The sequence below is a fragment of the Mytilus trossulus genome, chromosome 3 (genome assembly GCF_036588685.1).
Source record: "Mytilus trossulus isolate FHL-02 chromosome 3, PNRI_Mtr1.1.1.hap1, whole genome shotgun sequence".
Lineage (NCBI taxonomy): Eukaryota > Metazoa > Mollusca > Bivalvia > Mytilida > Mytilidae > Mytilus > Mytilus trossulus.
The window spans coordinates 93,404,264-93,417,716 of record NC_086375.1 but is presented as its reverse complement, the minus strand read 5'-3'; the positions used below and the strand labels follow the sequence as shown (position 1 = coordinate 93,417,716).

The 13,453-nt window shown below is 35.8% G+C and overlaps 1 protein-coding gene across 2 annotated transcripts in view; it reads right to left on the bottom strand.

Annotated features, from left to right (window-relative positions):
• The window catches only part of LOC134712880 (receptor for retinol uptake stra6-like), a 28,064-nt gene extending 19,000 nt beyond the window's left edge, over positions 1-9,064 (bottom strand). Inside the window, exons 1-4 of one of the 2 annotated variants that reach the window (XM_063574867.1) lie at positions 8,979-9,064; positions 4,443-4,518; positions 3,762-3,847; positions 1,919-2,052 (exon numbers count right to left, since the gene is read on the bottom strand). In XM_063574867.1, coding sequence (XP_063430937.1) covers positions 1,919-2,052; positions 3,762-3,847; positions 4,443-4,457 — 235 coding nt within the window. In that variant the 5' untranslated portion in view covers positions 4,458-4,518; positions 8,979-9,064. Of the gene's footprint in view, positions 1-1,918; positions 2,053-3,761; positions 3,848-4,442; positions 4,519-7,563; positions 7,654-8,978 lie in introns of those variants that run through there. The other variant, XM_063574866.1, reaches the window with a different exon arrangement.
• Positions 9,065-13,453: the final 4,389 nt, after the last annotated feature.

Here is a 13,453-nt window from a genome sequence, read left to right as displayed (position 1 = left end):
CTTTCGAAGACAAAGTTACAGTTTATTTGCCCATTATACAACTATCCATCAGAGACCACGTGGATAAAGTTCTAGTTAACTAGGAGCTTATGATGCTTTTCCAGTATTAGTTATTTTTCGCGCGAATGCTGTGCTGTCACACCACTGTCCAAGGCTATTGTGTGTGAGTGGGATGTGAGTGTGTTTGGTGGGAAGGGGTGATGATTGCTCTTAAATCCCGTCACAACCTGTATTTGCCTGTCCCAAGTCAGGTGCCTGTTATGTAGTGGTTGTTTGTAGTTGCTCTCAATAACATTTGTTGTATGCTTATTGTATTGCACCTAATTCAGGCCGTTTATGATCTTGTTCAAAATGTGTTAAAAGTTTGTCATGTCGGTGGGTTTTATAGAGGACTATACTGTTTTGAAGCCGTACTGTGACAGGCAGTCATTTGTTATTTGGTTTCTCTTAGAAAGTAACAGACTGTTGTGTCAATCATACCACATCTTCTTTGTTACAAAGTGTATCGGACATTTGTAGCACTACCTCTCCCACCTTGAGGAGAATCGTCTATATATAGTTTTTAAAGTGGTTGACAACTCCGTGAAATTGTGCTTAATTCTAATGAAAACATTATAATGTGATAAAACTTGGTGAAATATGTATGCAATTATATTCTGAAAGTCTCATTTATACTGTAGTTTTGTAATAAATTCCACTCATGTGTGGCTTGCCGACACACTTGAACACACTTGTTATGTGAACTGGCTTTAGTACGTTCTAGATTCATCTGTATAGGTTTTGGCCTTACTTAGGGCCTTATGGTTTTTGGTTTGTGCGTCTGTCCGTTTGTCCGTTCATTCGTCCGTCCGACCGTTTTTCTGTCTGTCCGTCCATCCATATGCTTTTGGATTAAAAATTTTGGTTAGAGTTTTTGGTTAAGATAGTTTTTGATGAAGTTGAAATCCAACCAACTTGAGTGGCCGTTCATGTCAAAATATCGATTGTTCCATCTATATGCATTTTTCCATCTAGATACTTCGCATAACCGTTTGGATGCTTCGCACAAGTATTTAGATAGATCGTGCTAGTATCTAGATGGTCGAAAACTCTAGAGGCTTCAAGGCAAATCGAAAAGTGTGTGTATTCAGTTTAACTGTTTCCATCTAGAAAGTTAGTCATAGCAACTGTAGATGCTTATTTAAACTATCTAGATACTTGTGCAATATGCATCTAGAGACTTTTGCAAAGCATCTAGATACCTGTGCGAAGCATCTAGATACCTATTCCTAGATACCTGTACTTTGCAAAAAAGATACTTGTGCAAAGCATCAAGATACTTGTACAAATCATCTAGATACTTGTGCGAAGCATCTAGATACCTGTTCCGAGATACCTGTACTTTGCAAAAGATACTTGTGCAAAGCATCAAGATACTTGTACGAATCATCTAGATACTTGTGCAAAGCATCTAGCTACTTGTATGAAGCATGCAAAGTAACTAGATATTTTGGCAAATTATCTAGATACTTGTGCGAAGCATCTAGATACTTGTGCTAAGCATCTAGATACTTGTAGGAGGTATCTAGACACTTGTGCGAATCAACTAGATACATGTGAGAAACATCTAGATATTAATTAAAATTAATTAGATGCTTTCAGCAAGTACCTAGGTGGAAAAACCATCTAGATGAAACCATCGCTATTTTGACAAATACGGCCACTCATTTCGACCACAATTAGTACACATGTTCCTTATGAATTAATCTTCATTATTTCAATACCAAATTAGTTTTGACCCAAATGCAAATTTCACGGTCCACTGAACGCAGAAAATGTAAGTGTGAGTGGGGCATTCATGTAGTGTGGAAAACTTCTTGTTTTAAACATATAGCTGTAATTCTATAAAGTTTTCAAACTTATATGCGTAAAAACTTACTTCTTAATGAAAAATGTCCATTGAACTCAAATATAAATCTACCATTCAAAATTACTTCCGAACACAGATATGAGATGGCTCCAAACGCAGCAATGAAGGACATCCGGTTCTTCATTTCGAAGATGTTCATTGGGCTGCAAGAAAAAGAAAAAGTATGGGTGATTACAATAATGAAAAAATGTGTAATTTTTAGTTGTCGTCTAGGGTTAGGATAGCCTATTGATTCAATAAACCAAAAACTTCTCTATTTATCAAATAATTATTTCCAGATACGATAAAATTGAGAATGGAAATGGAGAACATGCCAAAGGGACAACAACCCGACCATTGAGCAGACAACAGCAGAAGGTTACCAACAGGTATTCAATGTAACGAGAAACTCCCGCACCCGGAGTCGTCCCTCAGCTGGCCCCTAAACAAATATACACTAATCTAGTGATAATGAACACCATACTAAACAATGGTCAAGTGTCTTGAGACATTGGGCTAGGTGTTCCATAATGGACCCACACAGGATAAATTTTAAAATTTTTAAGTGGTCTATACGAAAGTGTAATACCAGAATTAAAAACTGGAGTTTTAGAGTTATAGAAATGTTAAAATTGTATAATTATGAGCAATATTGTAATTTTGAATCAAATGTATTAAACAAAAATTGTATTAAACAAATTGAGGAGGATGTATTTGATAATTTTAAATCAAACTGGTGTACAAGAGTTGCTGCATATGCAGAGGGAAGTAAATTAAGAACTTACAAATTGTTTAAAAATAACTATTGTACTGAAAATTATTTGCAAAATATTATATCTTTAAAGAACAGAAGTTCATTTGCTAAATTTAGATGTGGGGTAGCTCCACTAAAACTAGAAACTGGAAGATATGAAAAGAAAGAAGTCCACGAGAGGACATGTTTTAACTGTAGCTCTATTGTTGAAGATGAAATGCATGTCATTTTAAAATGCCCATTATATGTGGATCTAAGACAAATCATGATACATGAAGCTTTACATTTTAATGAACATTTTAACCTTTTATCAGATAATGAAAAATTTATATTTTTATTTAGTAATGACAATGTTGCTGCTATAGTTGCCAAAACCTGCAACAGCATTTTAGTAAGAAGAAATAGTATTCTATTTCACTAGTTTTTAAAGAAACAAATGTTTTAATATCATTTAGTAAAAATGTATATTGTGTCAGAATTTTTAATTCTAAATGTGTAAAAATATGTTTATATGTATATAGTATATCTTAAAAGTCTCTCATAAATCTTTTTAAGATTGGTACATGCAATGCAAATGTTTTAATGTTTTAAATCTATGTATGTGAATCTCATTTTATGTTTGTATGTGGTGAGACTATAATAAAATATTGAATCTACTAATTTCTAAATTGTACACAAACAACTAAAAGTTAAAATAACAAGACTAACAAAGGTCAGAGGCTCCTGACATCGTACAAGCGCAAAAATGCGGCGGGGTTAAACATGTTTGTGAGATCTCAATCCTCCACTATACCTTCAGTATTTTTAAAACATTTGGATAATATATTTTGAAATAGGGTACATTATTATTGTATTCCTACAATTATTGCTAGTCAATTTAATGTTAATTAGTTTAAAACAACAATCCTCAGAATGACAAATAGTCAGTCTCACCTTCCGGTCTTGATGCACATGCGTACTGATACTCACTACACTATACATGGTCTTGATGCACATGTGTACTAATACTCACTTCAAAATACCTTGTCTTTATGCATATGTGCACTGACACTTACTTTCGATTTACGAGTTGGACTGTCCTTTTGGTATCTTTCGTCCCTCTTTTGTACTGATACTTACTAAACAATACCCGGTCTTGATGCACATTTGTCCAGGAACTTATTTTTTCTTGTCACCATAAACGAGAAAAAAACAAATTCTAAAACCTGAAAAAAAACAATTAAGATAGTCAAGAAGTTTATCTCTCTCCGAATTAAAAATGTCGTTTCACCATAACTGGTTTCATTCGGTTAAATATGAATTAACCACTTTGTGACAGAGGTATCAGTCAAGGTTTCAAGATGGCATTTCCTAATGAAAACGAGAATTAATAAACATATAATAATAGGTTTGTCCGTCTGTATAATTGATTGATAGTCTTTTTAAAGGCTACATTTGGTTCTCCATATCACATCAAACATTTTGTCTGTATGATATAAACGTGGAATAAAACCAGGAAACTTAAAGATGACTACTGACTTTTCATTTCTTCTGCTCGCCTTAGACGCACGCGGTGAAATTTGATTTTTATTCATTGTTCCACAGTAACTTTTAATATAGATTAATATTAATTTTTAGTTAGAAGTTAAAAAAAATATTTTTTTAAAAAATCGACAAAGTTCTATTTGATTCGCTGTTATTCTAGGATACTAAACAGTTAACTTGGATATACGAAGAAAATGAAATTCTGCAAATTAATTAAGAGAATAGAATAGTTGTTTAGATTCTGTGAAAAATGGAAAAAAAATATCTTGTACTTACAGACGGTATTAGCATCAGCTGGTAAAATAAGTACTGTCCTGCCTGAGTCAACTCTTTTGGATCACAGTCAATGTTACTGTAATTGAAATTTGGTAGTCATAAATAGGGAATAAATCTTTGTCAATCAAATTATGATAAAGTTTCATTTGATCAAAGGCGAAATAATTGGGTTCCAGATTCATATTCTAACTAGAGGCTCCACTGAGCCTGTGTCGCTCACCTAATATTTTTATTCGCAATTGATGCATGAAATACTTTTGCTTTATTCTCAGAGATATAAGCCAAAAACTACATTTTACCCCTATTTTAGCCATGTCTGGCATAATGGTTGGCAGTCAGCTCCAACGGACACAACTAAAAACCCTTACAATGATTGTGGCCAAGAATGGTTAAATTTGTGTTAGTTGTTTCAGAGGAGAACACCTTTACCAATGCCTGTACCAAGTCAGGAATATGACAGTTCTTGTCTATTCGTTTTTGATGCGTTTTGTTATTTGATTTTGCCATGTGATTATGGACTTTCCGTATTGATTTTCCTCTGAGTTCAGTATTTTTGTGATTTTACTTTTTGTCAAAGATTATAAACATTTACGAAATTGATTTTTTTTAAAGGGCAATAAATCCTAATGCGGGGTTCACACATTGCCGATTATTGCTCCCGATTGAGATCAGACAGCAATACGACACGAAAAGTGAAAAAGTCGGATTAGTATCCTTAATTATCTGGAATGTCCTATCATTGTCTGAACGCATTCGTTTTAGTTCGTAACAAATTCCTACGGAGCGGGAAGGGTCCGAATAGTTCGGCAAAGCATCCCGACAGTTAGGTGCGTCCCGTAACATTCGGGGCAACTCAACCGATTTTGTCTAGTCGGATTACTATCGTGGCTATGTCGTGGCAGATTCTGCTGTATCGGATCGAATTCCGAACAATGTCTTGTGTATTCTGGACGGTGTCCTGTGGAACGGGAATGATCCGGAGTAATTTTTCATAGTTGTTTTTCTGCCGATTGAGTCCAGATTGCATCCAGATCTTGTCGATTGCGAACCGTTTTTTGCCGAAACCGTTCCGAAACAGTCCCGTTATTAATACGAAATTCGTCAATGATACCCACGTCAGAGTCCCGACAATTACAGAATACAATACGACTGAGAACAGACAAAGCCGTTTACAATGCGATAGAGCGGACTATGATAGGATTACGTTCCGACAGTACTTGATCATCCCGAATATGCCGACAGTTTTCGAACGGATAACTTCTGTCAGCGTCGGTTCACTGTCCGGTCACTGTCTGATCTCAGACGGATAACATTCGGTAGAGTCGGGACGCAGTCGTGACAGACTCGGTCGAATTTTACCTGGCGAAAAATACAAATCGGATTAGAAGCGGATTCAGAACGGTATTATCGGGACTAATTCGCTTAGAAACGGTTGAATATCGGTGCTTCCTGAATACTATCTGATTGTTGTCGTGATCAAATTATCTTTTTTACAAATTTTAATCTAAGTTTGAATTTCCATCCACGATTCACAGGATCTTGATCAGACTTTTAATAAATTTTAATCGGGAATGGTCCTATCAAGAACGGTAGTAAAAATCGTGAATGTGTGACCCCAGCTTTATGGAGTCAATTGACTATTTTGGTCGTATTTATAGATATTCCTTTGCTGAACATTATTACTGTTGACAGTTTATCTCTATCTATAATACTATTCAAGATAATAACAAAAATCTGAACTCCTTTAAATTACAAATTCAGGGGCAGCAACCAAACAACGAACGAGTTGTCCGATTTGTCTGAAAATTTCAGTGCAGATAAATTTTGACCTGATACTTTGTTCACTTCATGAAAGATTTGTTGTAAATGCATTGGTTCGGAAGTATAAGCCAAACTCTGCATTTTACCCCTATTTTCTATTTTGATCCATGGCAGCCATCTTGGTTTATTGGCCGGGTCATCTGACACGTTTATTAAACAAGATACCCCAATGATGATTGTGGCCAGGTAAAATATGGCTCACTTGTTTCAGAGGAAAAGATGTTTGAAAAGTTAACGACGATGGGAGACGATGGACGACGGACGCCAAGTGATGAGAAAAGCTCATGGTAGCTAAAAATGAAAGTGCGTCGATAAATATCTTTTGACAATATGATTTGAAAAGCTGATACCCTACTTTGTTTTATAAGGGGTCAGCTGAAGGACGCCTCCGGGTGCGAGAATTTCTCTCTACATTGAAGACCGATTGGTGGCCTTCGGCTGTTAGACATATTCCCCATTTCTTTTCCCAATTTTTGTCATGTTATAAGTTGCTTAAAAGTTAAAATTATTTTCATTATGGACTCATTATCAATCCATTCAGGAATGATAAACTGTTAAAACAAAAAGAAATATACCATTAACAACTACTGAAATAAGTGTATATTAACCTGTCTAATGTACTTGTAATGTACTATGTCGAGTTTACAGCTGTATATAATTAAATTAACGGTACCAATTTTCTTGCACCATATGCGCATTTCGACAATAAATGTCTCTTCAGTGATGCTCGTGGCCAAAATATTTGAAAATCCAAAGCTTATATAGAAGATGAAGAGCTATAATCCAAAAGGTCCAAAATGTTTAGCCAAATCCGTGAAAGGAATCAGAGCTTTGCATGACTCTAGTAGTACGGTGAGTATTGACAGAGACAACTACAAACAGAAATATGTACTAACCTGTCTTGTGTACTTGTGTTGTACTCTGTCGAGTTAATAGCTGACTCTAGTAGTACAGTGAGTATTGACAGAGACAACTACAAACAGAAATATGTACTAACCTGTCGTGAGTACTTGTGTTGTACTCTGTCGAGTTTATAGCTGACTCTAGTAGTACGGTGAGTATTGACAGAGACAACTACAAACAGAAATATGTACTAACCTGTCTTGTGTACTTGTGTTGTACTCTGTCGAGTTAATAGCTGACTCTAGTAGTACAGTGAGTATTGACAGAGACAACTACAAACAGAAATATGTACTAACCTGTCGTGAGTACTTGTGTTGTACTCTGTCGAGTTTATAGCTGACTCTAGTAGTACGGTGAGTATTGACAGAGACAACTACAAACAGAAATATGTACTAACCTGTCTTGTGTACTTGTGTTGTACTCTGTCGAGTTTACAGCTGACTCTAGTAGTACGGTGAGTATTGACAGAGACATCTACAAACATAAATATGTACTAACCTGTCTTGTGTACTTGTGTTGTACTCTGTCGAGTTTATAGCTGACTCTAGTAGTACGGTGAGTATTGACAGAGACAACTACAAACAGAAATATGTACTTACCTGTCTTGAGTATTTGTGTTGTACTCTGTCGAGTTTACAGCTGACTCTAGTAGTACAGTGAGTATTGACAGACATCTACAAACAGAAATATGTACTAACCTGTCGTGAGTATTTGTGTTGTACTCTGTCGAGTTTATAGCTGTCTCTAGTAGTACGGTGAGTATTGACAGAGACATCTACAAACAGAAATATGTACTAACCTGTCTTGTGTACTTGTGTTGTACTCTGTCGAGTTTATAGCTGACTCTAGTAGTACAGTGAGTATTGACAGAGACATCTACAAACAGAAATATGTACTAATCTGTCGTGAGTACTTGTGTTGTACTCTGTCGAGTTGATAGCTGACTCTAGTAGTACGGTGAGTATTGACAGAGACAACAACAAACAGAAATATGTACTAACCTGTCTTGTGTACTTGTGTTGTACTCTGTCGAGTTTATAGCTGACTCTAGTAGTACAGTGAGTATTGACAGAGACATCTACAAACAGAAATCTGTACTAACCTGTCGTGAGTACTTGTGTTGTACTCTGTCGAGTTTATAGTTGACTCTAGTAGTACGGTGAGTATTGACAGAGACATCTACAAATAGAAATATGTACTAACCTGTCTTGTGTACTTGTGTTGTACTCTGTCGAGTTAATAGCTGACTCTAGGAGTACAGTGAGTATTGACAGAGACATCTACAAACAGAAATATGTACTAACCTGTCGTGAGTACTTGTGTTGTACTCTGTCGAGTTTATAGCTGACTCTAGTAGTACGGTGAGTATTGACAGAGACAACTACAAACAGAAATATGTACTAACCTGTCTTGTGTACTTGTGTTGTACTCTGTCGAGTTTATAGCTGACTCTAGTAGTACGGTGAGTATTGACAGAGACAACTACAAACAGAAATATGTACTAACCTGTCTTGTGTACTTGTGTTGTACTCTGTCGAGTTTACACCTGACTCTAGTAGTACGGTGAGTATTGACAGAGACATCTACAAACAGAAATATGTACTAACCTGTCTTGTGTACTTGTGTTGTACTCTGTAGAGTTTATAGCTGTCTCTTGTAGTACGGTGAGTATTGACAGAGACATCTACAAACAGAAATATGTACTAACCTGTCGTGAGTACTTGTGTTGTACTCTGTTGTCGAGTTTAAAGCTGACTCTAGTAGTACGGTGAGTATTGACAGAGACATCTACAAACAGAAATATGTACTAACCTGTCTTGTGTACTTGTGTTGTACTCTGTCGAGTTTATAGCTGACTCTAGTAGTACGGCGAGTATTGACAGAGACAACTACAAACAGAAATATGTACTAACCTGTCTTGTGTACTTGTGTTGTACTCTGTCGAGTTTATAGCTGACTCTAGTAGTACGGTGAGTATTGACAGAGACAACTACAAACAGAAATATGTACTAACCTGTCATGTGTACTTGTGTTGTACTCTGTCGAGTTTATAGCTGTCTCTAGTAGTACGGTGAGTATTGACAGAGACAACTACAAATAGAAATATGTACTAACCTGTCTTGAGTATTTGTGTTGTACTCTGTCGAGTTTACAGCTGACTCTAGTAGTACGGTGAGTATTGACAGAGACATCTACAAACAGAAATATGTACTAACCTGTCTTGAGTACTTGTGTTGTACTCTGTCGAGTTAATAGCTGACTCTAGAAGTATGGCGAGTATTAACAGAGACATCTACAAACAGAAATATGTACTAACCTGTCTTGAGTACTTGTGTTGTACTCTGTCGAGTTAATAGCTGACTCTAGAAGTACTGCGAGTATTGACAGAGACAACTACACACATAAATATGTACTAACCTGTCTTGTGTACTTGTGTTGTACTCTGTCGAGTTTATAGCTGTCTCTAGAAGTACGGCGAGTATTGACAGAGACATCTACAAACAGAAATCTGTACTTACCTGTCTTGAGTATTTGTGTTGTACTCTGTCGAGTTTATAACTGACTCTAGTAGTACGGCGAGTATTGACAGAGACATCTACAAACAGAAATATGTACTAACCTGTCTTGTGTACTTGTGTTGTACTCTGTCGAGTTTACAGCTGACTCTAGTAGTACGGTGAGTATTGACAGAGACAACTACAAACAGAAATATGTACTAACCTGTCTTGTGTACTTGTGTTGTACTCTGTCGAGTTTATAGCTGTCTCTAGTAGTACAGTGAGTATTGACAGAGACAACAACAAACAGAAATCTGTACTAACCTGTCTTGTGTACTTGTGTTGTACTCTGTCGAGTTTATAGCTGTCTCTAGTAGTACAGTGAGTATTGACAGAGACAACAACAAACAGAAATCTGTACTTACCTGTCTTGAGTATTTGTGTTGTACTCTGTCGAGTTTATAGCTGTCTCTAGTAGTACGGTGAGTATTGACAGAGACATCTACAAACAGAAATCTGTGCTAACCTGTCTTGTGTGCTTGTGTTGTACTCTGTCGAGTTTATAACTGACTCTAGTAGTACGTTGAGTATTGACAGAGACAACTACAAACAGAAATATGTACTAACCTGTCTTGAGTATTTGTGTTGTACTCTGTCGAGTTAATAGCTGACTCTAGTAGTACAGTGAGTATTGACAGAGACAACTACAAACAGAAATCTGTACTAACCTGTCTTGTGTGCTTGTGTTGTACTCTGTCGAGTTTATAGCTGTCTCTAGTAGTACGGTGAGTATTAACAGAGACATCTACAAACAGAAATCTGTACTAACCTGTCTTGAGTATTTGTGTTGTACTCTGTCGAGTTTATAACTGACTCTAGTAGTACGGCGAGTATTGACAGAGACATCTACAAACAGAAACATGTACTAACCTGTCTTGTGTGCTTGTGTTGTACTCTGTCGAGTTTATAGCTGACTCTAGTAGTACGGTGAGTATTGACAGAGACATCTACAAACAGAAACATGTACTAACCTGTCTTGTGTGCTTGTGTTGTACTCTGTCGAGTTTATAGCTGACTCTAGTAGTACGGTGAGTATTGACAGAGACATCTACAAACAGAAACATGTACTAACCTGTCTTGTGTGCTTGTGTTGTACTCTGTCGAGTTTATAGCTGACTCTAGTAGTACGGTGAGTATTGACAGAGACATCTACAAACAGAAATATGTACTAACCTGTCTTGTGTACTTGTGTTGTACTCTGTCGAGTTAATAGCTGACTCTAGTAGTACGGTGAGTATTGACAGAGACAACTACAAACAGAAATCTGTACTAACCTGTCTTGTGTACTTGTGTTGTACTCTGTCGAGTTAATAGCTGACTCTAGTAGTACGGTGAGTATTGACAGAGACAACTACAAACAGAAATCTGTACTAACCTGTCTTGAGTACTTGTGTTGTACTCTGTTGAGTTTATAGCTGACTCTAGTAGTACGGTGAGTATTGACAGAGACAACTACAAACAGAAATCTGTACTAACCTGTCTTGAGTACTTGTGTTGTACTCTGTCGAGTTAATAGCTGACTCTAGTAGTACGGTGAGTATTGACAGAGAGATCTACACACAGAAATCTGTACTAACCTGTCTTGAGTACTTGTGTTGTACTCTGTCGAGTTAATAGCTGACTCAAGTAGTACGGCGAGTATTGACAGAGACATCTACAAACATAAAACATGTCTACGTAATTTGGTGTCTGGTGGATCTAAGCAATCAGAACATATCTTCTTTCAGGAACTAAAGATACCAAATATTTTAAACAAAGATACAAGCAATAATAGTATGTTGACTGTCACTGAAATTTTTTTTTTTTCAATTACTGTAGTTGTAATAATATTCGCGGTATATTTGTTTTCACGAATTTGTCGGTTCGTTTATTATCGCGAAAATAAATAAACGCAAATCTAAATCTCCCATCGCTGACATTACATATTTATAACCCTGTAAATGCGATTAATTAACAAACGGCAACAAAGTTTATCGACAGGTTGTAGGTATCCCCATGGGCAATAATTGTGCTCCTCCAAAAGCAGACTTTTTTGTACTGTTACGAATCACAGTTTATGACTAAATCAGTAAAGACCCGTCAAAATTGCATTTAATTGATAAATTTATCAATACTTACCGTTATCTTGATGATATTTTTTCGTTAAATAATCAAGAATTTTCTCAATGTACTGCTGAAATTTACCCCAAGGAACTTTCTTTAAATAAATCAAATTTATTCGGTAATAACTGTCCATTCCTGGATTTAGATATTACGGTTTTTAACGGGAAACTACACACTAAAATTTACGACAAAAGAGAACTTGTTCGTTATGCCCGTGTCTGTTGTGACGTTTTTGATTTTAACGACCGCAACCTATGTATTACTGGTAAATTATTAAACCAGAGATATCGTTACCATAAATTACTTTAAAAAACCTTTACTAAATTTTTCCATAGATATAAAGATTTGGTTTTGAAGTTTGGTTGTACCTGTAGAAAACTTATTTCAAACGAGATAGCACATCTTCATTTTTACGGAAATGTTGTTAACCGTGCCCGGAAATTTAGAAATGATCCATGTAAACTTGTTGCTCTTTTAAATAAACTTATTCTAAAAGGTTACCTATTCAACACTGTAATAAGATCATTGAATATTGTTTTTATTGGTATAAATATTGATTTTGTTATCAGTAGATTAAAAGCTAACTAAATATTACTAGTATGTTATATACATATACATATTCATGGATCTACAATCTGTCGACATCTGTAACTTGGCATTGCACAATGTCATGCTTTTCTCTGGCTGTTTATGACGTCTTTACACTAAATCCATTGGATGTGTACGGATTGATTGTTTAGTCTTAGATGCATGATTTTTTTTTATTAGTTGTTAGTGGCTTTGAATAGCTGTCAGATAACTGCGAGTACTCTCAGATCTGTTCATTGTGTCTTTAGTGTCGGGATGTATAAGTACCTGGCCACGTTCACTTGTATTTTTTGTCTATCTGATGAGTTAAGCCTTTTTCAACTGATTTTTATAGTTCGTTCTCATGTTGTACTGTTATACCACTGTCCCAATTTAGGGGAGGGTTGGGGTCCCGCTAACATGTTTAACCCCGCCACATTATCTATGTATGTGCCTGTCCCAAGTCAGGAGCCTGTAATTCAGTGGTTGTCGTTTGTTTATGTGTTACATATTTGTTTTTCGTTAATTTTTTTACATAAATAAGGCCGTTAGTTTTCTCGTTTGAATTGTTTTACATTGTTTTATCGGGGCCTTTTATAGCTGACTATGCGGTATGGGCTTTGCTCATTGTTGAAGGCCATACGGTTACCTATAGTTGTTAATGTTTGTGTCATTTTGGTCTTTTGTGGATAGTTGTCTCATTGGCAATCATACCATATCTTCTTTTTTTATAGATTGATATCAACAGGTGACAAGTAAAAACAATTAAAGATCAAAGAAACAATGATGACTCGAGATTACCTTGAACAATATGACTTTCTATTGTTGTTGTTATTAATTGATTTGCAAACTTGTGTGTATAAAAATCTATTTTAATCTCATTTAAAACTCACTACCGATGCCAAATTATTCTATAACTAATGCATTAATTAAATAAAGTAAATATAAAATATAAATATGTAAAAGGAAAGTTAGAAAAAAATCTTCACAGGTAACATCCCAAACCACCTTACTTAAATAGAAGTTTTCTTTTATTATTTTAAATTGTAATATTTTACT